The following is a 25,701-nucleotide window of genomic DNA, read 5'->3' as shown; positions in this document are numbered from 1 at the left end:
ACAATCGCCCCTGACGGGACACGCTTCAGTTTTCTAAGCATTGTTGACCTATAAACTCTCATTGAATGAGGTCGTAGGTTCGATCCCCGGCTGTGCACCAATAGACTTTCTGTGTGCGCAATTAACATTCGCTCGAAGGGGGAAGGAAAACATTGTGAGGAAACAGACATGTCTTAGACCCAAAAAGTCAACGGCGTGTGTCAGGCACTGGAGGCTGATCACCGAATTGCCTATTATAAAAATGATAATATAACAGATTCAGAAATCTAAAGCCCAGACCTGAGAGGTTATACAGCCACTGATTATATAGTTTTCTAGGATTAATTTCATTACAACTTAAGTTAATGCTTACACAAACGGATTTTCGAAATTATATTTATGAACTGGCTCGTTTATGTCAAGGAAAATGTTCAGCGAAAACGTAGTATTGAATGCAACAGTTTAATCTAGTTTATGCCTGAATAAACGAAGTTTACGTAAACCCGGGAATAGCAGCCTAACCCTATAACTTGAACAGTCAATTTAAATCTTGAGTTTTCGTAATTTCAGCAACAACATTTTTTTAAAGGCATTGGAATCTGGCCTTATTACGTTTCTGTTTTTTAGCCTGACAGTTGTCGTCTAGGTACAAACATTGGTTACATTAAAATATAAAAATAATACTTCTAACCCCCAAAACTCAATAACCTAACTCAATCCATTTTTGACCATCTGAAATAGAAATGTAATCCAAATATGGATAAAGATTGGTTATTGGTACAATAACCAATCGGATTGTAATAGCCATCTGTAGATACAACCTATCCATGGTAGGTCAGATCGTTGTATGTGGATAGACCTTTGTATGAAAATGACAGTTCAACTGTGCCAATATCTTAAGATTTTACCTTACAGTAGATTTTAAAATAATTATAAAGCTATTTGATATGTTTTAAAGATAGACATGTATATTTTAATCTTATCTGTACGGTTTTATTTACTTTAATTGGTTTATATTGATTATCTAATATAAGTGTAAAGAGCGAAGAGATTGCATTCTATCCGTCGCCAAAAATGGATTGTCATCGTAGGTTTTAGTTATAGGGATGCAGGAGATCGATCGACTGTCACGCTCTGAAATTTTTTCAAACAGTTTGAAAAAAATCTGAGATCGTTGATTAATTATTGGGTTCGTAATTCTTAATTTATCAAAGTATATAAGTTCGGCGATTTCAGAGATGCCTTACATCTCTGAAATCGCTGGTTTTATTTTCCTATTTACAATTATAACCCGTTGGTTGGGATTGTTCTTACATGTCTGCATCCATTTCATTGATATTTTCTTATTTTTTTATTAAGTTTCTGCGCCAACGCGATTTTTTGGGCCTAGAGATGCCGATTTAAAAACAATTTTCCTTCGTCATTTTCGAAAGTATTTATTGCACATAGTAATCTATTCCAGCTAAGACTATTATGTTAAAATAATGAATGAAGGCCGATAGATGCTCAATATTAAACTCGCTGCTGCAATTAATATTGGTCACGCCCTTATGTCATCCAATATTGCTTAAGGAAATTAAAAACGTTTGGATATGAAGTCATCAACTAATAAGATAACATCTTTATGTCTACTTTCTTTTACTTATTTACATTATAACTATTTATTTTTATTTTGTTACTTTAGCGAAGTCTGAATGAGTTTACTTATCCCAAGACAGGAAAAATTGCAGGAAAATTTAATACGAATAAATACCGAAAAAAAAAGTACAATATAAACGCGAAGCAACTTTGTCAAAGCCTGAACACTCACAGACAAGTATAGAACCTTTTAACTGAAGAGGTTTTACTTCAATTACCTTAATGTAGTATTCAAATACGTCCGTTGCTTACCCGCAGGACTGCATATAATCAGATGGAGTGCTATCAACCTTTCTTTGAGACGTCTTCTAACAATAAGGTTTATTCTAAATATACCGACAAAAGTTACCACGAGCAATGTTGTTCTAGTGACTTTTGCGGGAGCATGAGGTCATGTGAATCACAGCGTTACACCATCGGAATTTCTTTATATGTGCGTAATTGAAACATGTTCCTATGTTCCAAATATAGTGGGAAAACCGATCTCAAAAATCGACGATATGTGCTAGACAGAAGTCTGATGTCCATGTCTAGACAATATAATATTATCGTTCCACAACTGTTGCGTTTTTAAGGCAGTTTGTGTTCCACTACTTTGTAGAACCAGCTACCCACCGAAGTATTTCAGAACTAATTCGACTTAGGGTCCTTCAAGAACAGAGCGTATAATATTATAATACTTATAGTATATAATACTTAAAAGACCAGCAATAAGCCTAGCAATGTGAGTGTCCATGCTCAGCGGACATTTTCTTTATTACTTAACATCACTCATCCTCTCCTGCCTGTTTACACCATGTTATATTAAAAATGAAATGATCAAAGAACATTGAACTATGGCGCTATGGCTAATATACAGTTGTAGCAAAGTGGATTATTATTAATTATAGTTACGAACTCTTCCCTAATCACCCAGAGGCATGGGTAGTCTACCCAATAATATTATTACTATTAAATTCATCGGTTGGAATAATATGCACACTAGAACCCCTAAACGTCACTCTTTGGCGTTTTTGATTTGACCCGTATATTCGTTTATCAGAATTCGTCAGTTCATATTAGCTCCCGGCAAACGTATCTTTAAGCCTTTATCAAAGTTTGTTGGAACCACTTCAAACGCTATCCAAACTCCAACAGTACGGTTAATGTGCAATTTAATAACTTGATTTTAACTTTGTTAGATATTCCGATAGGTGCACGCGGAACTTGATTGATATTAGTTACAATTTAAATTATACATTTCACTGAACACTGAGCAATTAATTCCTGAATTTATTCATTTCAGGATTATCTTCGAGTGAAAAGGTTTTTTTTGTTTGTTTTAAATGTTATAAAAATACAGTGTAAGCTATATGTAGTGGTGCAGAAGTAGGGTGCAACAACGGTATTTCGATTGATTGTGATATTACGTATAAATCAAATGCAAAGATTCATCATGGTTCCTTCGTTTCTTCATGTTTTTGGCGTTAGTGAGACTTATCGTAATAAGAAAAAAAAAAAAAACTTTGTTTTGTTTAGGTTTAACGCCTTTTTTGGAAATCACCTTGACCAACTTCGTTCTTAGTAAGTCATTAATATAGTAAATTTCAAATCATATCATTATTAGTATACAGATAAATTTATTATTACATTTTTATTTGTGCGTACAACAAACAAATGATTATACAAAACACATTTACCCGGTGAAATCTATGATAAATCAGAGTTACTAATGGAAGTCTTAGAAATCTAAGCCGAAAATACTGATTGTTTATACGAAAAGTGTCTTTTCTATGTTGTCTATGAAAGTGGGACATTCACGCTCGCGGCAAAAAAGACGGATGCCCGAAGCCGACTCTTTTATTTGCAACAATAAAGTGACCTGGTTCTTTAAAAAGCTTGTTTATTTCATATTTCTAACGATTTCAGCTTGAGTTATAGCATTCTTTAGCTATAAGAACTACGCGTTAATATGGGACAAAAGAAGTATTTGAATAATCAATAAAAATCTGGTGAGTAAATTAATTTTGTAGAGCAAGACACAGGTTTGTGTGAGCATTACGGGCGTAATACTGGTGCTTTATGAATTAAAATTATTCGATGAATATGGTATTATGTTGTATAGATTATAGATAGTGATGAATCCGCTTAACATTCGTTTGTTTATCAGGGTATAAGCTGTCGTCGTATTTTTAAATTTCACTTCCGTCATAAGTGTGCACACACAAGGAGTGTGACCCAATGAAATCAGCAGTATAAAACAAAGTCGCTTTCTCTGTCCCTATGTCCCTTTGAACGCTTAAATCTTTGAAACTACGCAACGGATTGATGCATGATGCAGTTTTTTGTACACATTGAAAAGGTCTGCAGAAAAGTCCGTGATGGTATATGTCTATATGGTATATGTCGCGTATATTATCGGAGCTTTCCAGCGACGGAAATAACAATACATAATAAAAACCTGCTTTTCATCAGCATTGCACCCGTGCGAAGCTGGGGCGGGTCACTAATATAATTATAAAGTAATGATTTATTAAGTTAATGACAATTCTGACTTATATAATAAGATAAAAATATAATTGTAGTTAATTCTAATATACCTAATAACAAATCTTTAAATTTAATAATTAAAATATATTATTTAAAGGTGTCCCTATAAGCAAGGTTTCGAAGATATTGACAGCGTTCCCTCATTGAATAGCTAGACTAATAAAGTAATTAAGTGTTTTATGTGTATGCTGTATTAAAGGACTTGATGCGAATCTAAAATGAACAATGATATATATTTCTTTTTCTTATTTAAAAAATACTTACTTAAATAACTGATACCATAAAACCATCGAAAATGCAGCACGTATACATAAAGAGTATGACATTCACCACCGACATCTTTAACTTCCTAAAGCCAGTTAGAGTAAATCATTGGCATGTATGTTTTGACGAAGTGTCGCGGTCTCACAGTTCGGAAAGCGAAGGGAAATGCAAAACGAGCGTGGAATTTGCAATAAACCGTACTTCCATCCAAGCGCAACATCGATCAACAATTTTGTAACTAACGGAATTTCTGTATTAAGATACGCCTGTTTGTAGTACAACAAAACAAAAGACGCCTAGAGGGCATTAGCCAGGTTCAGGCGATGACGGAAGTTTACTGAAGATAGCCTAGTAGGTACCAGTAGGTCGGCCTAGGTACAGCTAGATCGATATAGTGGAGGAGGATTTCCTGCAATTGGAAATTACGGGAGGTGGCGCTGAAAAGTGCTCATTTCGGAGGCTTGTTGGCCTCAAGTACAGAGAACTTAATAAAATATTGATCGGGATTGTTGTTTTCTTCGCCTCTAAACTTTTATAGACTAATACATCTTTAATCATATCTGCGATATAATCTATCGCTGGGATTTAAAAATAATAAAGTAAAATGTAAGATGTAACTTATAAGATGCTGGGGCAAAGTTGGACGACATTTGATTAATGTCCGTCTTTGAATATTTGCAATATATCTGGGTCTTGTGGCCGGCTTACGGAATAGACAAGGCAAACTTTTTGAAATTAATTAAAATAAAATAAAATGTTTATTACAACTCCTGTAGGTCTTGGCCTCAGATTTTTGAATCTGTTTCATGATCATTTTTTTAAATCTAGTAGGCAAGTAGGTGATTAGCCTCCAGTACCTGACACACGTCGTCGTTTGGGTCTAAGACATGTCGGTTTCCTCACGATGTTTTCCTTCACGTTCGAGCAAATGTTAAATGGGCACATAGAAATAAAGTCCATTGGTGCACAGCCGGGGATCGAACCTACGATCTCAGGTGTGAGAGTCGCACGCTGAAGCCACTAGGCCAACACTGCTCAAGATACAGGTAGGTATCACTTATTCCACGTTATTAAATTATTAAATTTGAATGGGCATCTCAACTCATGAGCAAAGAAAACAGAGGGTGTAGGCCGAGAGAAAAAGCCCGCATAAAATAAAAATAAAACAGAGAAGGGAAATCTTATGACTTTTAAAGACATAAAGGATTTATAATAACGGAATTCAATAAATAATATTTGTTTATAAATTGTACTTTAATTGTTTTTAGCATTTACATACTCGATTTTCTGTTCATTGCCTACTTATCGACTTAATCACTTGCAAATTATATATAAATATTTTGAAAAATCAAACAGATCATAGACAAAGGTTAAACAATTTGGGCTACCTCAGGTAAGCACGAAAAATACGATTGCATTATTAGATTGAGCGTTGGAAAGGTGCGAATGGGTCTCGTGAGTTAGGGGCGTAGTGAAGCCAATTTGCGTCGTCTTACGATCTATTTACGAGCATGACAAGTCTTAAAGAAAACTGCTTGTTTTACGATACGACACAGCATAAAGAGACAGTAACACTTTTTAAATTACAGAAAATAGAATTTGATGCAAAATATATTTTATGCACAGTTTGCAAAAGAAGCATTGTCTGGATTTTTGTTCCAAACAAAAATACGTCTGTTATCAAAAGCTCTGATTTATGCATTTATTTTTTGAAAAAAACCAACGATCGACCGTTTTGTTCATAACTGTTCGTGTTGATATAACTTTTGCAGAAACCTTCTGTGATTTCAAAATTTCAAACTCTTAAACATTTTTTTAACGGATTGAATGTATTATTATTATTTTATAGCTTTTATAGCTTTTATAGCTTATAATTATTTTACATAATCACCGTCACCGTGACCAAGCACGCTGTAAAGCACGTGAAAATATACATATACAAATAATTATACGTTTAAATATACATAGCTGCAATCCGTTAAAAAAGTGTTTTCTTTAAATGTGTAAATGTTATATTAATCAAAGATAATAAACAATAAATATACAACATTGTCTTTTTTCGGTTATATCTAATTACTTATTAAATACCTTCTTAAACATAATTAGTTAAAACTAAACAAATATACAGAATTTAGTATATACCGTTATTTTCTTAACCTACATAGCAATAATTTTTTTTTAAATAAAATCAAATTTAAAAGCCTAGTCCATGTAACAGTATACCATTAACGATGGCAGCATTACTTTGCTGTATTGCGATTATTCGTTGAGCGAGAAATGTAACAGCTCTCGGGTCACCAGCACTATTTACCTATAAGCATTGTTAAGTGCCAAATTACATACCTAATACGCTGTTTTGCTGGTATTTTTTTTATTAAAACATACATACAAAAAAACCAGTATTTTTATTTTTAATGTACTTTTAATATTTTTGTAAAATTTAAGTTTACCGTAGTTGTCATATATTTTAGAAAAGATATCTTGTAACATATACTGTAGTTGTAGCCTTATGTATGATGAGTTGCATAAATAAATAAATAAACATCAGACTTCGGAACTAGTAGCAGAGGAATGATGACTTATGCTACTAAATAACGAACTCGTCCTTTATCAACAAGTTCAAGCCTGCTATTTCCTCCAATCTTACATTTTCCACATTTATTACACATTATTTTGCAAGACAGAGATTCTTAAATCATCGTAGAAGCATTTCCCATTAAAACATTGCTTAACGACGGGAGTAAATTGTATAACATATTCCGTAGTGCATCACAATATAGGTTAATTACATAAGTGGGATCACGGTAATCTTCAACAAATCCCCCTCAATCATCTGCGTACATTGTTTCGTGACGCAATAGGAAGCAAAAGCTTTGATTTTTCATAATAATGTTATGTAATAAAAGTGTTTTATATTAAAAATCTGTCAATAACTTAAAGCTCCTGCATATTTGTTTTCTGTTTTTTCAAAAATGATTGTTTCGTCATAAGGCTACAAGACAAGCCTAAGCTAGCAAGCAACTCTCGCGTAGATAGTTTTGATAAGGCTTTGCTAATGTTAAGAGCAGTGATCGCAAGTGGCTTCTACGTGCGACTCACATCCGTAAGGTAATAGGTTCGATCCCCGGAGACACACCAATGGACTCTTTTTCTATGTGCACATGAAACATTTATACATAAAGATACGAACAAATACTTATATTTTTTTTTTGCTAATAATAAACATTAAGAATATATTATACATTTCAGCCTACATAATAATTCTTATCGTCTATGCAGATTATATACTTATGTATTATTTCTTTTTTTTTGACATCCAAAACGGCTCTATCAATAAATATTGTTTAATAATTTCGTATAAAGAGTAATAAACTGAATATACTGTAAAATCGTTCTATACATTCTCGTGCCTCAAAGCGGCTTAATATTTAAAATATTAGTGCATACAATATCGTAACATCGCATGTATATTGGATGGGAGCGATTTTGAGCGAACCAATTCGCTCGGAGCTAATCCGACTATCAAGCGATTGATTTTCACTATGCACTATCGTTATTATATTATTGTTCGGTTGATACATATCATAGCCCCTGATATAGGTAGGTCGTACTATAATGAAACGCCTTCGTGTCAGTATAGTACTCGTGTCGGATTTCCGTACATACATTCATTCATGAGTTTAAAAGTATTTTACTGAAGTATTAGACCGTGTGTTTACGAACCCGATCGAGTTCTTTTAGAAAAGTGCGCAATTCTTAAAAGGCCGGAAACGCACTTGCGGGTTCGGCAGTGTCACTGTAGATGCACGGTGGTATTACTCAACATTAGATGAGTTTCTTGCCCGTTTGCTTAAAGAAAATTTACGTTATCCGTAATTGGAGGCAAAAAAATGAAGTTGCTGTCAGTAGCAACACTGAATTTCAGTAGAACCATACAATGGACAATAGACAGCTTAACACATCTTACTAGATGTATTCTTCAGCTATATACTTAAAACATATGACAAAATATAATTAACAATTAAAAAAAAAAAAAAATACATTTATTTTGGAACATAAGATCATCAAGGTATCATTTATTCCACGTCATTAAATTCGAACCTGTTGGCATCCCTACTCATCGGCAAAGAAGACAGAGGGTGTAGGCCGAGATAAAAAGCCGGCGTTAAAAACTCACGTTACTCTTTTAAAAAAGCAAATCATCAATACTACAATATTTAAAACAAATATACCAAATTAATTAGAATCAGTATATATAATGTTTTTGTATGTTCAACTACGAATTAACGACTGATTTAATAGACTTAACTTCCACTATGGTTAATTTATTTAAGCTATACTAAATTGCTTAAATAACCCTTAGCTTGTAAAGGACGATTCTGAGTTCGGTTGAGAATTATTCATGATGTTGTGTAACACTTGCTGGGAGGCTGTACGTTCATTTTGTCGTCAACTGAGCTCGTATTGATTGTAGCGCTAGAGGCCTTTTTAATTTCATTTCTGAATCAGGGCGTAAAAAACCACGCCTTAATAATGTATAAATACGATACTTAGCAGACAATATTTAATTATTTATTAGCTATTGCAAAATGAGAGTTGCACGCTGAAAAAGCAAATTTTCAGCGTGCAACTCTCATCCCTGAGGTCATAGGTTCGATCACCCGCTCTTCCCCAACTTTCTTTCTATATGCGCTTTAACATTCGCGGTGAAGGAAAACATCGTGAGGACCGGCTTGCCATAGACCTAAAAAGTAGATGACAGTCATGTGTTTAAGAAGCGGTTCACCCATGAGATTGACAAATGATCATGAAACAGATCAAAACATTGTAGCGCCACTGATTAATTTATTAGGCCAACCTAGTATATAAAGAATAGATATTATATTATTATTTGGTAGAATTTGCAGTTAAATCTCAAAGTGGGGGTAGATAAGTGTAAAAAATACTGACGTTTATCTGTCAATTCAATAAACAATCATCTGGAGTACACAACATTTTACATCGGAGTTTAAAGTCCGTTATTAAGATAAAAACTTGGACGAAACCACGTAAAGCTGACTTTAATGAAAATGAATGCCGAGTTGAGTCTTTTGATGAGAATTCTGTTCTTGGTGACCGTTGGACGAATTTTACTAACAACAAAAATCGTATTCATAATTTAACGTTTTTATTTATCAAGATGCAACAAGAATAGTTCGGGTATCATATTTTTTTTATAGTTACAAATTAAATACATTTTTACATATAAATAAATGATAGTATTAAATGTTCAATCACGTGTATGTTGATACTTTTATTTTTTATACTGTTGAGGATAAATACAACTTCTCGGCCTTACCCGTAGGGCCTTTGGGCCAGTAGTCAGTGGTTAGACTGATCCTCCCTTTAGTTCAGGAGAAAGCAGCACCATCCTTCCTCCACATATATTTGTTCTTTATTACCAGATTTGTAAATTTGTTAAAAAAATAATTGTATATTAAAATTTATTCTGGTTATTAATTTAAGATATTTCGTATTAAATATTTCAACAATACCGTTTATTTACCGCTCCTCCTAAACAACAAAGGATAGCATATCGTAATTATTTTGAAAACTGATCCCTCATTTTAATATAATTAAAATTCAAACGTCAACAAACAATTCATTTGAATTTTCCGGAACTCCGCCCTTGCTTCGGTATTTGGGAAACTTTTTGTAGATTTTCATTGTAAACAGAGTTGTAAAATTCTTGCACTATTTATAATCGCTGAAATATATAGAATGTAAGTTGTCTGGATGAAACTGCTTTTAGTAGTAAGAGCGCCCATTTACATACTTTTTCTTCATTTATTTAATATTTTTTCTCCTTTTTTGTGTCATTGTGATTTAAATAACGAATTATTATTTTTGTATTGTAGGTAACCCAATAAACCTCTTAATACTATATGTGCCAACTCCAAGGATTTACATTATGTACATAACCTTTCCCTCTCTTGTAAAATTAATGTAATAAACGCAATTTGTCGCTCGGTACAAGGTGTCTAATATTGCGCAGCAGCTGTCACAAATATGATTTTAACCGACTTTGAAAAGAAGGATTACCAGCATGAAAACAAAGTTGTTACAGTATTTTGTGTACTCTACTTTAAAGTGTGTGAGATCAATTATGCAGGATAATACACAAATACTTGAGACTTCGAGGATGTAATTGAAACTAAAAGTATAGATTTATTTCGTTTAAAATTTATGCGTCCAAGCTGTCGAAAAGAGATACCATCAATGAGGTATTAACAGAGAAAACTATCGTAACAACAAGCATTTTCTTGAGCAGTTTTCAGTTTGTTGTGTTTCTAAAACCCACATAAAAGCCACTTATAGCCACTTTAAAAAAGCAGGTTGAAATTTTATTAAAATTTTAACGAAGGTGTCTGATGTATAAGAACACTCCATCAAAGTGATGAACTTAATAAACGCTTCAGTCGCTCTTATAACGAGCAGAAAACGCTTAATTCTTGTGAGGGAATTTATAAGGTTACTTACGTGTGCGTAAATGTGTGTGTTGGTCCACAAATTTCAAACACTCTCAATTAATTATGTATTAAGTCGCCTGAGTTTCAGTAAGTTCAATAGTTTCGAATTTCAGTTAGTTCGAATATCAAGTAGTTCGAATTTCTGGGTACATGTACTTAGGGAGCATACAAGTATTACGTCACGCAATTTTTGGAGATTCTTGACATTCCCCCCTATGTATCGCGCCGCAACGTTCTTCTGTACCAAATAGTAAAACGTTTCGTTACCACACAGGTACTTATTACTCCTTAAAGTTGCCATTTTTGCGGTGTAACGTATCGGAAAATCGAAAATATATATTTTTTGGAGTTTACTCCTTAAGAATTGATTGTCATATATAAGGCGCCCGGTATGAGAAAAATATGACAGGTAAAATCTACTGATGAATGACCTATGGTGCGCAACTTTCTAATTTGGTTGGATTATTTTTAAATCATAATAATTACATAATTTATCAATATTCCTAATGAAATATATGTGCACATCTGAAATTGACTATTGTGAAAAGTGTAATGTAAAATATTTCGCCGATTAGTAATAATAAATGTATATAAAATGAATAAATATAAATATTTATATAAGTATATTATTTTCATTAATTTGTTAATTTACCCTTTCATATCGTATTAATCTTATTTTCAGTTGGATAAACTCTTTTTGCGTATGTTTAGACAATCGTACTTAAGGAGTAAACTCCAGTCGTGCGTCGGAGCTGACACACACAATTTTTTTTATTTTTAACAATAATGCATAATTCAATTCCCGCCCCGCCCAAATACTACTAATATACAAATACTGTCAAATAATGACAGGTGTTAAAAGTCAATTCAATTCCTAATTACGCGTAATAAAATAAAATTTACTTTTGGGTGCATCTAAAATCCAAATAAACATGTCCAGTTATCACACAATTCTACATCTGTTCCATTGTTCACAAAGTTGTAAAGACAAGCAATTGGTCAGATATTGTTCTAACACGAGCTAAGGCCAGTGGCATTTGTTGTATGAAGAGGTCAAATAAAACACTTTGTTTGAAGCTGGGTAACAACTGGCTTTCATTGCTTAAAACATGAGCTTATAACAATGATAACATTAGGAGTAGTAGGGTTGCGACGTTGGTTTAACGAACACCTAACTTGACTTATTAAAGAGTTCGTAAATCTAAATGACACTTATGTTATTGGACAGTATGTCGTAATGTTAAATTAACGGGGTTCATATTAGCTTCAACTGTGCGAGGATTGTTTGTATTTACGCTCTTTAATATTAAATAAAATATTTATGTAACTTGCTTTGTTAGGCTACAGAACGCACACAACATATCTGTTTCGCCGGAGCAAGTCTGAGGAGCCAACAGCAATATCTTTATTGACTTTCAAAAATTATCCCAACAACATTTCATCCTTGTAATAAATAATTAAAGAAATAATGTTATTGATTGATTGTTAATTTAAGGAATTTATAGTTAATCTGTTAACTAAGATAGAATATAATTACTACATATAATAAATTCTTTGGCGTTACAGATTGCATTTTATTTCATAGATAAGGCAAGGCCTATTGTCTAACACATGTCAATTTGAGACATGCTGGATTACTCACGATGCTTTCCTTCACGGTAAGATTGAGTATTAATACGCGCATAGATAAAAAGGTGCTCGCGGATTTACGACCCCGGAAGAGAGTCCCACACTAAAGCAACTAAGCAACCCTGCTGTTATATAATATACATCTTCCTTATTAGGACATCGTTATTATGATATCTATATATATTATTTTTTTTCTTATTTCGTGTAGAAAGCATAATGTACACTTATGAACGTCAATAAAAGAAATATACATTAAATGCTTCTAATTTTACATTTACTGCCATTTCTCAAATCAAGGGCGTAGAACGGAAGAGAAGAGAGAACTGGCAATAAACTCTCCGCCACTCTTTTTAATCGCCAAGTTTTTTCGTTTACGCAACATTTGTAAGGAGCTGCAACCATTACACCATGACACCTATGACATCTAGAGTAATAAAGAATAATAAAATAAATTAAAAACAAATCTTTGTTCTCTATTAGCATGGTGAAATAGGAGAACGCACTTTCATACTTGTGGGAACAACACGCAAATACGTAGTAGAAACAACTAATACGCATACACGAATTCAAGTACGACTAGTAACCAAAAGTAGCACCCGTTCATGAGTATGACGCATGGCCAGCCATCGGCCCCCTCGCCAACTTTTTAGGGAGATAGACAACCCGACGCATGGACCCCAACGTATCGCGATAAATACTAGAAAGTTAAACAAATAACATACATGACGGTGACACCATTATACTCAACAATAGCTGTTAACCAAACACTTTTAAAAGATTGAAAAGAAAATAAATTACTCAAGGAAAAATATAAGCGAATATTGCATGCGAACCATGTAAAAGAGGATTTACATAATAATAGGTATTGAATTATTCATAATGCATAGAGTTATATGATTTTAAATTTGTAATCTCTGAAAAGATATACACTGGGGTACAGATTCAGTGTCGAAACATGTGACACCTGTCAACTCCAATTCGTTTTTTTTAATGGCTTTAATTTGTGCCAACTGGGCACAAGGTACTTCGCCAGTGTCGTGTAGATGGAGAAGGCACGAAGGAGATTGATCCAATTCGTTTTAACTCACAGGAGACGTACTTTGGTCAAAGCTTGTCACGGATTCAGATCTTCTCAGAGATTCTTAGCACCAGCTTCAAAGGAATGTTCATGGACAAAGCAATTGATTTTTTAAATAGAAACTGTTTACTAAACAAAAATAATTTCGGGGTTCACCGATATTAATTAATTTATACGTAAGCAAAGACATAACAATAATATAAAATCTGCGTGAAAAAGGGCGCGTTATTTTAAAATCGGTTTGTATGATTTCGGCTTCAATGTTGAGTTTTAGAACGAATCTAAGGTGGATTCGTTCTAAAACTTGATATCAGAGTTCGAACTTCGAGAGTACTACATCAATATGTATGCAACATATGGGCAACGCTTTCGGAATATCCCCAGAGCATCGGCGTTACTCTTGCTATGAACTCTAAGACACTTTAAATCTGTTTACTCCAAGTAAATTATATATATTCCTGAATTGAGATAATATTATCAATTGGGTGGTAAGTGATACGTAGCAGACCTTTATATACGCTCATTTACAAACGGCCAGTTAATTATATTCCACAAATGCAATTGCATATGATGCATACAATTTACGAGGGAGCGAAACGCAAATAGCAATTTTGAACTTTGTAGTTCCCAACTTGAATAGACTGCAATGGAACGAATATTAAATGTGTAATGAAATATTTCAAATGAGTTTGTTATTGAATGTATTCAAAATTCCTTATATTTTGTATTTTCCTAACATAAACCAAAAATCAGGAGTCAATTTTAATTAATTTAAATAATATAAAATATTTCTGTGTTTGTCGTACATTAAACACAGTGAAAACACTGTAACCATACGATGTAAATTAAAAAAATATTTACAAGACTTCTTTGAAACTCAGTAAACGCAGACTTAATTTACTCCCGTTCTCAATTTCAATAAAAGATGCCCGATTTTTAATTAAACACGAGTTGGTGCGCAGTTACATGGCTTTATCTTTCTTCATGTTTTTTTTAAATTATATATTACTTGAGCAACGTGAATACTGACGACAAAAGTATTTTTATTTTGTGGTTCAAGTGCACATATACAAATTAAATATTTGAGATGGAACCTGGTAGATAATACAAGTGACCGGTAATAAATATGGCAAAACAGCGCGGATATGCTGCCAAGTACACTGCCACAGTGACTAACCTTTTTACAATATTTTTAAATGATTGGAATTACATTAGTTTTCTATGTATCCATTTTTAATTACTATTAATTTTCAGATTGTAAATACTCTATTTTTCAATTGCTTTTTTTTTGTTGGTATCAGTTTGAAACAGTAAAGGTTTTTAAAAAAATAATCCAATATTCTATTAAGATATGAAAGTGCATCTGTGCCTGCACATTGTGTAGGTACTATACAGCGTAGACGATCAATCTCTTGATGTCTCTCGATGTCTCAGATATGCTATGGACCGATCACAAATCGTGTTTCGTATAGCATATTGCGAAGGAGAAAGTCTTTTGGGCTGTATCTTCACGTCCAACTCAACTTTGGACGATAAGAATACTTATAGGCAATTAATGTAAGATCTCCGCCATTAAGTTGTGGACTGTATGAATAGGCTGCCCGACTCGATACGATTGGCTACCTCCCTAACATATTTTTACTTAAACCTCTCCTGTATTTACATTTCTTAACCATATCCTATCCTGATCAATCAGGTGACGTAAATCTTCTATTTCCTTTTCTTTTGTATTGCTTTTTATGAATCCGTGAAATTAGCTTAGTGTTTTGTAATAACTTTTTTTTTGTATTAAGTTAAATTCAAGTTCTATATTTTTTTATAAGATTTGGTTATGCACTTCTTGCACTTTACACATTGTTTTTCTTTTTTTTAGTTTCCCTTAGTAGTTGCCTGGAAAAGATCGCTTGTTAGCGATATGGCCTCCCGTTGCTTATAGTTTTTATGTATTATATGTGATATGTGTCCATGGGCGGCAGTATCACTTAACAAGGGTAAACGAGTTTTTCCTCAATTAATGTTAACAGGTTAATTAATGGTAACAGTTTTATTAAAAAAAGATATGATTATTTAGTAATTGGTAATAAATATACTAGATAAATCAAAACACTGCATCTGCTGTCACATGCCGTTGACAATTAATAATTAAACGAACTGCGCATTTAATTAGTTTTGTCTCATTAGAGCATTAACATGTCGCAAAACTGATATTTTTACGTAATTTAAATTTTCACATGAATGGTAGTAGGGTGAAAATATACAAGGAACTTAAAAAAAATAAAACTTACATTCTTTGAGTAGTAGGTTTAATTTGATAGATTGTGTGTAAGATTGACTATAAAATATGAGTAGGTACATGAACTAACTTGTTCCCATCTTCTCCAACTGATAGCATTAGTTGTTCCTGCCAGGTCTCTACGCTCGCACAGAACCTTTAACCTTTCAACTCACAGAACTAACATTGGTTTCCGCGAGGAAAGAATCAGCACCACTATGTACTTTGGATTCTACCACTAATATCGACCTATTTCGCACTATATACTACTTTGTTTAATAATAAGTTAAAACATCTATTAATATCCTAATCCTTGTATATTTCTTCTTTATTATAGTTACTGTAATATTTGTCGTTGTCCTTATTTATAAATTTTGTGTTGTATTGTCTACTTAGATAATGTTCTGTTGTCATATTTTGCTTTGTATCTTAAATTTGATCAGTGAGACTTTTTGTGGATAATTCGAATGTGTTTTATTTATTTTTTACTTTAATTTTTATAGGGATGTATCTGTTTTGTTTCCGAAATAAATCAATAGATACGCTTCGATACAAAATACGATTCATTCGCGCCACGACTCATTCTTTATAGACGCGCAAGTTTGTGAAAATCCAACAAGAATCTCAAATTTAAGAAATTTAATACCCGTTCAAGTTTTTATCACTTTGCTATGTGTACCCAGGGACTTTCCTGACATTAAGGCGCTATGTAACAGCGGTCTTAAATGTTCACTCATGCGTCTTATTTGGTAATCGGCTGAGTTACCCCCTTTCTCTATATAAAACAATGTTCAAGCAACCGAGTTGATTTTAATTCTATCATAAGGGTGAGTAAAAATAGGTCGATTATTGGATTTATCCCATGTAGAGGCGAATAAATTTATTGATTTTCACTAATATTACGAGTTTTATAAGTTTGTTTGGTCTAATGCTGGTAGTAATTCGAGACCAAAATCGGTCGCGTATCAGTTTTTTATGAACAAATTTAGTAGTTGGTACTAACTGTCGACACTAGCTGTCATTTTCATACAAATTTAGTTTTCGACTTTCTACATACATTACTGTTAAGCCGTCTTGACTGACCCCCAGGTCCAGAGGGCACACAATAAACATTTGACGTTTGTCGGCTCTGAGCTTAAACATTAACGCTATTTAGAAAACTATCACCTACAGTTCTACACGATCATTACTTCAGATAGTAGATATACTATAATGTTGTGTTACTATAGTGTACTTGACGATAAAATAATATACAGATGTTTGATGTACTCAAATATAAAAAACTGAATGTAAAGAACGACTCCATATATCCTAAACGTATTGTTATTTTTTTTTATGTTTTCGGACGCACACGGGTAGGTTCTCCTGATGGTAAGTCATACAGCCGCCGATGTATACTCTGCCTGCCGGCTTCGTAAGAATTGGTACGCTCTATTTTTGAAGGATCGAAGGCGAATTGGTTGGTAAATACTTCAATGGGCAGCTGCTGCCATATATTGGTGATGCGCGGCAGAAATTGACTTAATAAACGCTCAGATGTTTATTCGATAAATACGAAACACCTATTCTTAGTATAGTTTAATGAACTATGGATATAGAAATGAAGACGTAGTTTTATGTTTTTTACACTCCATAATCAATTAAAAAATAAAGGAATTTTAGAAGAACCTCAAAATTCAACTCATGAAGAAAAAAATACCCGAGTCAAAGAACTGTGCATAAATGTAATTTATTTTAAAATAGAAAAATATGAGTACTTATAAATGTATAGAGAATATGCCGCAAACGTATTGCAAAAAATTACAATTAAACCAATTACAAAATACAGTTTCATATTTTTAATAAGGTATACACAATTGGGTATCATCAACGAAATTTAAGTATACTTTAATTGGTCGTCACAGTTAAAGATTGATTTGAACTTGGCCACCCATTAAAACTGATTAAAACTCGTGTTCTCTTGATTTTTGATCTACAACTATCTTTCGTCGCACCGCCGTGGCTTTAACACACATGGCGTTGTACCGAGTGATTTGATGCCGGGTAAATAATAATTGTTCGTATAAAAAAAAAATATTATTTAAATTGAAACAGAAAGTTATGTCCCGATTGGAGGCTTACGGGACGTGGTAAAAACAACTTTCCTATATTCGGTATATAGGATTTGTGTTTGTAGATTTCATTATATATTGTTTAATACATTTTATATTGTATTAATAAATCGTTAGCACTCTTCAAATTAAGAATGTAATATTACAATAGCAAAATTCTCTTACATTAAGTTTTAATAAAATTAAAAGTGATCTATTGGCTAGTCACATTGTTTATTAAAACTAAATTCCGACTAATACAAAAGTCGCTTACTCAAAACCCAGAAGTCTAATAAACAGATTTATGTATTTGTATGTATGGATATATATATATACATATTGGGAGATTACTTAATGTATGTATGTATTTGTATATGTTTGTACAAAATATGTGTATAAAATAAGGTCCCGCACCACAAGAATCGGGGATATTCGGAAATGCATGAAAAAAAAATAAACAGATTTAGTCATGGTATTTGTAAAATTTAAATCAAACAATTCGAAATTTAAATTCACACTGTAGTACTTGCGTTTAAATTTATTATATACGCGTGTTCCCTCTGATCGAACCGCCGCCGTTTACGTAAACATTGTGTCAATTTGTGTCCAACGTATGTCAAACCATGGGTCACAACTATCGGACATTCATAAACACACGCAGAGTACAACACACATAGTAGAATGACAATTAAAAACGAATTAATATTAATCATCTTGACTTGTCCTTGTTGAATGAAGAATCATTAAGATGACTCACTGAAATAAATCATACATTCCGAGTCTATATAATTTATTTGAAGAATTAAATCCGCAAATCAATTTTAAAATGTACCTTTTTACAAAATAATATTAATAAAAAAATATCGTGAAACATGAAAATTTCTTAATTATTTTTCCCAATGAAATAATCGAAACTGATCCGTAGAAAAATCTTATTCTAATCTCACCTCTAACAAATAACCACTTTCGTGTTTGCGTTTGTAAAAAATCCAAATTAATACATCACTGTTTTAAAACATAAATTATCACTACACATGTTCACTCTTCATAATTAGTGCGGTGTCAAGTAATTAAGTATCAAATAAAACCGGTTTTTAACATAGCGACAAATGCGTTCCACCTTCGATCATTCAGGCTACAGTGAGGCGAACTGTAGCCTACAGGAAGACCTCGGCCAGGAGTCGTTGAGCGCCATAAATAGAAATAAAGGAATATCTTCTCTCTCTGTCCATTGCCATCCAGAGCAATAAGAATGAACGGGATGGTTATACCTTGCGCATTCAAACCCGGATTACGATTTTTCCCGAGTTTACCCGACACTCGTATCATTGGAAAAAGCTCAATGGTTTTAAGACGATACGAATCTTACATTTCATTTTTAAATCACAATAATGCTAGACGTAGAAATGTAATAAATTATATTTTAATATGGTGGTATTTCACAAGTTCGCTTTCTATTTATAAAGTATTGATCGAGATATGAACTGAATCTCGTAGGTTTTATAAATAGTAGCAATATGTTTAAGATTTTGACGTATGTAGACGTTAAAAGTTCGTAGAGAATTCGTAGCTCGTAGTTGATGATTGCAACTTTTTCAGATTAGATTTCGTTCAGGCCTAGCTGAAACAATCTACATTAATTGCGTAGATTTAATGCTGTGTTAAGATGAAATTTTTTTCTGAATTCTTAAATACAGTGAAATTTAAACATATTCTTTCTAAAACAGAAGCCAATTTTGCGTGAAAGATCTCAATAAAGCTCTTGAGGTACTCACCTCGTCAAAAATTTGTGCTAGTTGGTTAGCTACTCTCTCGAATTCCAGGATAGCGTGGGTGATCGTTTTTAATGCCAGCCAACTTTTAACGAGTGGGGCCATCAAGGTTAATATATTAAATTAAATAACAAAATGTTAATGGAGTATCGAGAAAAGTAGTTAAAATTTACCCCGCGTATTAGAAAATAAAATGTTGCATTTCGAGATTATATTTTTTTAATGCCTGAAAAAAAAGTAGAAGAGAGTTTATTGCCAGTTCTTCTCTTCCGTTCTACGACCTTGATTTGAGAACTGGCAGTAAATGTAATATTAGAAGCATTTAAATACATTAATTTTCTTTTTTTAACATTCATAAGTGTACAATATCAAAATGAATAAATGATTTTGAATTTGTCATGATTTTTCTATGCGAAGTAAAAACTTGAACATTGGTGAAGTACGGGTCTTTATTTAGGGTAATCTTCCGTTCTACCATTCCGTCAATTACCACTTTTGGTTATAAAATATACAGTCAGAGCAATGTAATCGCTCGATATCTTGGACGGAAATATCTTTGGAGAATCGGAGTCTTGCTGATGAAGAGGTCGACAAAGAGTTAGAGATAGATCAAATATATTTACTACTTTACTTAATTATGTACAGGCCATTTTATTTAGTTTGTCAGTCAAATCAATCTAAGTTAATGTCAAATGTAGTATTTTAAGTCACATTTTACACTGATTTAAGTAATTAAATAAATAATATATTTCTTATAATATAATATAGTGACTAGTGAGAGGTTTTGTGGTTTATATTTTTATTTTTTCAGAATATCGACACATTTGCTTTACAACAAGTACTTGCTAGCCGTGCACTTTACCCGCGTTAATTTTATTATCGCACAAGTTTTCCTCATTAAATATACTTATGCTTAATATATTATAGATTTTTCGGTTTGTTATGTTATTCATTTATTTTGGGATAATTCCAGACCTGACAATACCAAACATAACATATTTGCCCAATTTGGTGCACTCGTTCCAAAGTTATGGGCGTACATATTCATATATCAATCAAAATTACTCACACATGTTGGCACAACCCAGTGTAGTTATCCATCCATGTCATCATTGGATTAGTCAGCTGGAGGTTGCGTAATTTCCTTTTCATCACCTCTGAGGTACCTCAGTCAGCTCAAAGGCAAAATATATGTTGCCTTTGAGTTGACTGTATATATAATGTGTAATCACTTGTACTAACTAATATATGCTTTTTTTACAAGTTTATACTATTTTATTTAATAGTTATTACTTACGCACCGATTAAACTCCTGTTTACTTGTTACTGTATCTGTTTACTTAGTACCCCGAAAAGGAAGTTTTCTTTAAATATTATTTTACTCAGTTTTATTTAGTTTCGGGTGACTCATACTATGAAAAAGATCAAGAGATGAGAAGTAATCTACTAGATAAAACTATTTCAGGAAATAGCACCTCGTTTGCTGACGAAATTGTATGAAATAATTAGAAAACATAATGGACAGAGTGCTTTGGGTGAGAAAGATTTTTATGCGACTATACTTATACGAAGTTCAACATTAAAACTATAAACTTTATTATATAATTAGGTTTAGATTACATAAATTTACTGTCATTTCTGTCAACCTACATTATCTGAGATTGTGGATTCGAACCCCGGCTGAGCACAAATGATCCTAATTGTGTCCATGATTTAATCTTGCTGTAAAGAAAACTATACATCTGTTCTTTTGAAGTTAATAGTACTTAGTTACCGATATTAATAGTTATTTTGAGTTTGAGTTTACATTTACTACAATGGCCAATACTTTTGTACGATTGGTTTTTTTTTGTAAAATTCAACTCTTATTTTAAACATCTTTAGCTTAAGTAGAAAGAGATAACATTCTGAAGATAGAAAACCTAATTACATGTTTTGCATAATTTACTCCATGCAGCACCAGTTACTATGGGAGGAGTATTTGATTGCATAAAATATATTTAAAATTTACCAGAGATATACAAGCTTTTCTCGCTCTGCATCAAAATTGGATAGGTAAATAGATACAGATTTTAATATTTCCAATTTACTTAAATAATACTTTTCTAACAGCCTCCTTGACTTAATGATGAATGCAATTAATAAAGAATAAAATAAAAATGCATTTTAATTCTTACAACTTACAAAAAAAGAAGTTAGATTAAGTTACTTTACTTTAATTGTTTGTTTTGTAAGTAATTAAATTTGTATACTAAATTTAATTGTGTTAGTTTTTCCTTAATCCTACTTTTAAACTATTCTTCATTCTATAAGAACTCCTGTGAAGATAGCCAGTCCTCTCTATTGGTATATACTTTTTGTAATATAAATAGAACAGGTGAAGAAATGTTTTGAGGAAAATTATAATTATGACTAATGTCAGTGGTTTTTTTAACTTTATCAAAAACAGTTGTGTTGCTTCAAATTATATTGTTGGCCAAGTGGCTTCAGCGTGCGACTCTCATACCTGAGGTCGTATGTTCCATGAGGAAAACGACATGTCTTAGACCCAAAAAGTCAACGACGTGTCAGGCACTGGAGGCCTATCACCTATTTGCCTATTAGATTAAAAAAAATGATCATGAAACTGATTCAGAAATCTGAGGCGTAAAGAAGTTGTAGCGCCACTGATTTTTTTTTCTTCAAATTATATTATAAGCAAGTGTTCCATTTCCCAAATTTTAACATATCCAGATATGTCAAGTGCTATTTAAATAAAACACTAGTTTTTATTTATTATATAATTATTTTATAAAAATTACAAAAACGGTAGTTGATATTAAAAAGTTTATGTTAACAAAACAAATGAAATTACTTTTATATGTTCCATATTTTATATAATAATAATTAAAATTCCATTCATTTCATTCCATGCCATTTCACTAAAAAAATAACAGATCCAAACACGTGACAAATCGAAAAGAAATCCAAAAGCTCGCTACAGAGAACTACAGAAATCTCTACTCCAGCAAAGATATAGTGCAGAAAAATTGAACACCAATTGATGAATACGAAAATGTGTCAACAATACTTACAGAGGAAGCAGAAAAAGCCATCACATCATTAACTCTGTAGGGACCAATATAGAAATTTATGGAAACAGCCTCGAATATGTAAGCGAATATACCTAGGACGAATTATTTCTCCTGAGAACTCAATGTTCAAGGAAGTAAATAAAAGAATTGCCTGTGGATAGAAAAAATACTGGCCCCAAAAATAATGAAGAGCAAAGATATAAGCATGCATATTAGGAGTAAGACTTTCAACAATTGCATCCTTATCTGCATAACATACGGAAGCTAAACATGGTCTCTAACAGAAAACCACAGAGTAAAACTAGAAAATTACCAAAAGGCCATAGAAAGTCGCATGATGGGAATCAGGATAAAAGATAAACTCAAAAGTATGATGATAAGACAGAAAACCAAAGTCAAGGATATTATACTAATGCATATAGATCACTTAAAATGGAGATGGATAGGACATATGCTAAGATGCAAAGCATACACGTGAGTATGGTACCCAAAAGACGGGAGATGTCAGGGTCGCCCGAAATCAGTCTGGAAAGAGGACATCAGCCTGACTTTGGGAGATACTGGGCCAGAGTCACAGAGGATAGAACACAATGGAGAGAGCTGGAGGAGGCCTATGCCATATGGCACGCCGAATTGCGAGACATAATACAAAATAACACTACATACCCGTACCTAATTTTTTACCTTAATCAAGTAATGTATTACATTTCTGGAAATGAAAGGCTTAATTATTATTATTTAAAAATGTTTATAATTATTTGCTTATTGGATTCCTATTCAACAACAGGCACACAAATTATTCTGCACAACTTGGGTGCAATTAAAACGAAAAATTACATTGTAATATATAAAGGCAGTGATTGAACGGAATTTGTACTATTTATTATATTATATTTATTATAATTCTTAAACTTTCATTATAAAAAAATATTAGGTTTAATTATGTGCTTAAACAATAATTTCTCTTATAATTAGTGGACGGAATGAGTTGTCTAATACATGAGATTCACAATAATTAAAAAGAAAAAATATCCGGAATCTGTTAAAAATACATTAAAGTCACAGCAGTCACATTTATGTATACATTAAAGTTTGGTAGATCTTTTTGTTATTAAAAACAATTTATTGATCAAGAAAAGTAGACCAATATGCAAATTATTAATGAAATTACAGGTAACAAAGATGACTTCATACCACTTGTACCGTTACATTCATCAGATGAGCAATAGCAGTCTTCCCAATAGACTCCATTATCATATACACCCCAGTTACATACACCAGTTACTCCGGTCTCGGCTACAGAGGCACACCGACGTATCACCTGTCTCCATCTCCCATCCCCTGAAATTATGAAACAAATAATTAAAATTTGCTTTGAAATTAAAGAACAGGTCTGAATTTTCAATACATTAATAATTTCAATCAATAATCTACATTGCTTATTTTATAATAATAAACTAATCTTTCACATTTATACTGATAAGTAAAAACATAAATGTCAAGTTAGCATATAAGTTATAACACTTTATAATGATATAATAATTTTTAAAATTTCTATTTTGGTTTTCAAACTATTTGTGTTCACTTACAGAAGTTTCTGGGCTTCATTATAAATAGAATGTAATGAGCTAGTAGCGCTTGTATCATAGGCATACACTTACTGTTATAGAACATATAAGTAAGCACAACTCCACATTATTAACATAACAGTATCTAATGATGCCTACCATCATTAGATACTTTGTGGATTATTTTTCAGTTTCAAGCAAGTATTGCTCCCAAGCTCATTAAAGTATATGATTATTGACACCATTTGTCAACTACTCACAATAATCTTCTTTTATTTAACAGTATAAATCGTGTAATTTTTTTTTTATATTTTAAACTTCAATATATTATTATTATATTAATGCAAAAATCTATATAATTAGAATACAAAGAGAATATATTTAAAAAAAATCCTTGGAGGTTGGCTGGTTGGTAGTACATAGTTTTGGGTGTGGCATTTGGTATAACTGCTTTTTATAATATAGGTAACTTACAAATGAATCCTTTCGGGCCTTGGTGAGTTCGTTTCATACAAAACGAGCCAGGCATGTGAGATTCATCACTGTTGCACTCCACAGCTATGTGGCTGTCTGTATCAAACTTTTTATAAGCCCCACAAGTATCTTCCTTAATATTTTGCGAAGATGCACACTGATAACATCTTACGCATAAGACTGAAAAGTATTTAATGTTTTTAATCTCATACTGTTAAACAATTACTTTCATTAATTGTAAATCTTTGATCTCATTGAATTACCTGCTGCAGGTAAACTGCACACCATGATAGTTAATATTGTGTTTTTTAACATCATTCAGTTTCTTCGCTTATTCTTAATGAAGTAATAAAATGTTTTTCGTCAACTGAAATCGATGACAAATCAAGTAATTTTACTAAACGTGTAAAAATTTTAAAATGTTTGGCTACTCTAGTAGTATTGAACACGAACGAGACAATTGTTTTGAATTAAGGTCCGGTTGTAAATAGTGACTGGTGAAGTAAGACCGGATCGTTGTCGGATCACTCAAGGATTGGATCGAATGACGAATGAAACACGATTTAACTCGTGAATATAGTTATGGATATAATGTAAATGAGTATATAATATATATATTTATGGGCTTTGAATAACAGTGTGATGTGGAATTTTCTTTTACAAAATACAATACAGTATATAACTTATTGGTGTTCGATATATAACTGTACCAACTACCAACTGACTAACAAACAGCTTTAAGATTACAGATAACAATACAATACACTCTCCCATTTACTATAAGTACATTTTTACCTCTAAACTCTAAAGTTAGTTAAGTAGGCT

The 25,701-nt window shown here is 32.4% G+C and overlaps 2 protein-coding genes across 2 annotated transcripts in view; both read right to left on the bottom strand.

Moving 5' to 3' along the window:
* Positions 1-19,107, bottom strand: part of LOC111002310 (probable G-protein coupled receptor CG31760) — a 40,507-nt gene extending 21,400 nt beyond the window's left edge. The window contains exon 1 of the mRNA XM_045632934.1: positions 18,936-19,107. The gene's annotated coding sequence lies outside the window, so the exon portion shown is untranslated. The remainder of the gene's footprint in view (positions 1-18,935) is intronic.
* Positions 19,108-23,438: 4,331 nt separating this feature from the next.
* LOC110996200 lies at positions 23,439-25,454 on the bottom strand. The gene is made up of 3 exons (XM_022263767.2): positions 25,140-25,454; positions 24,877-25,056; positions 23,439-24,175 (listed from the first exon to the last, which is right to left on the bottom strand). Exons 1-3 carry the CDS (start codon positions 25,192-25,194, stop codon positions 23,964-23,966), a joined length of 447 nt encoding a protein of 148 aa, XP_022119459.2. The 5' UTR covers positions 25,195-25,454; the 3' UTR covers positions 23,439-23,963.
* Positions 25,455-25,701: the final 247 nt, after the last annotated feature.

Source organism: Pieris rapae, chromosome 21, assembly GCF_905147795.1.
Source record: "Pieris rapae chromosome 21, ilPieRapa1.1, whole genome shotgun sequence".
In the NCBI taxonomy this organism is placed as follows: Eukaryota; Metazoa; Arthropoda; class Insecta; order Lepidoptera; family Pieridae; genus Pieris; species Pieris rapae.
The sequence above is the reverse complement of the archived record's forward strand: the minus strand, read 5'-3'. Positions and strand labels throughout refer to the sequence as shown.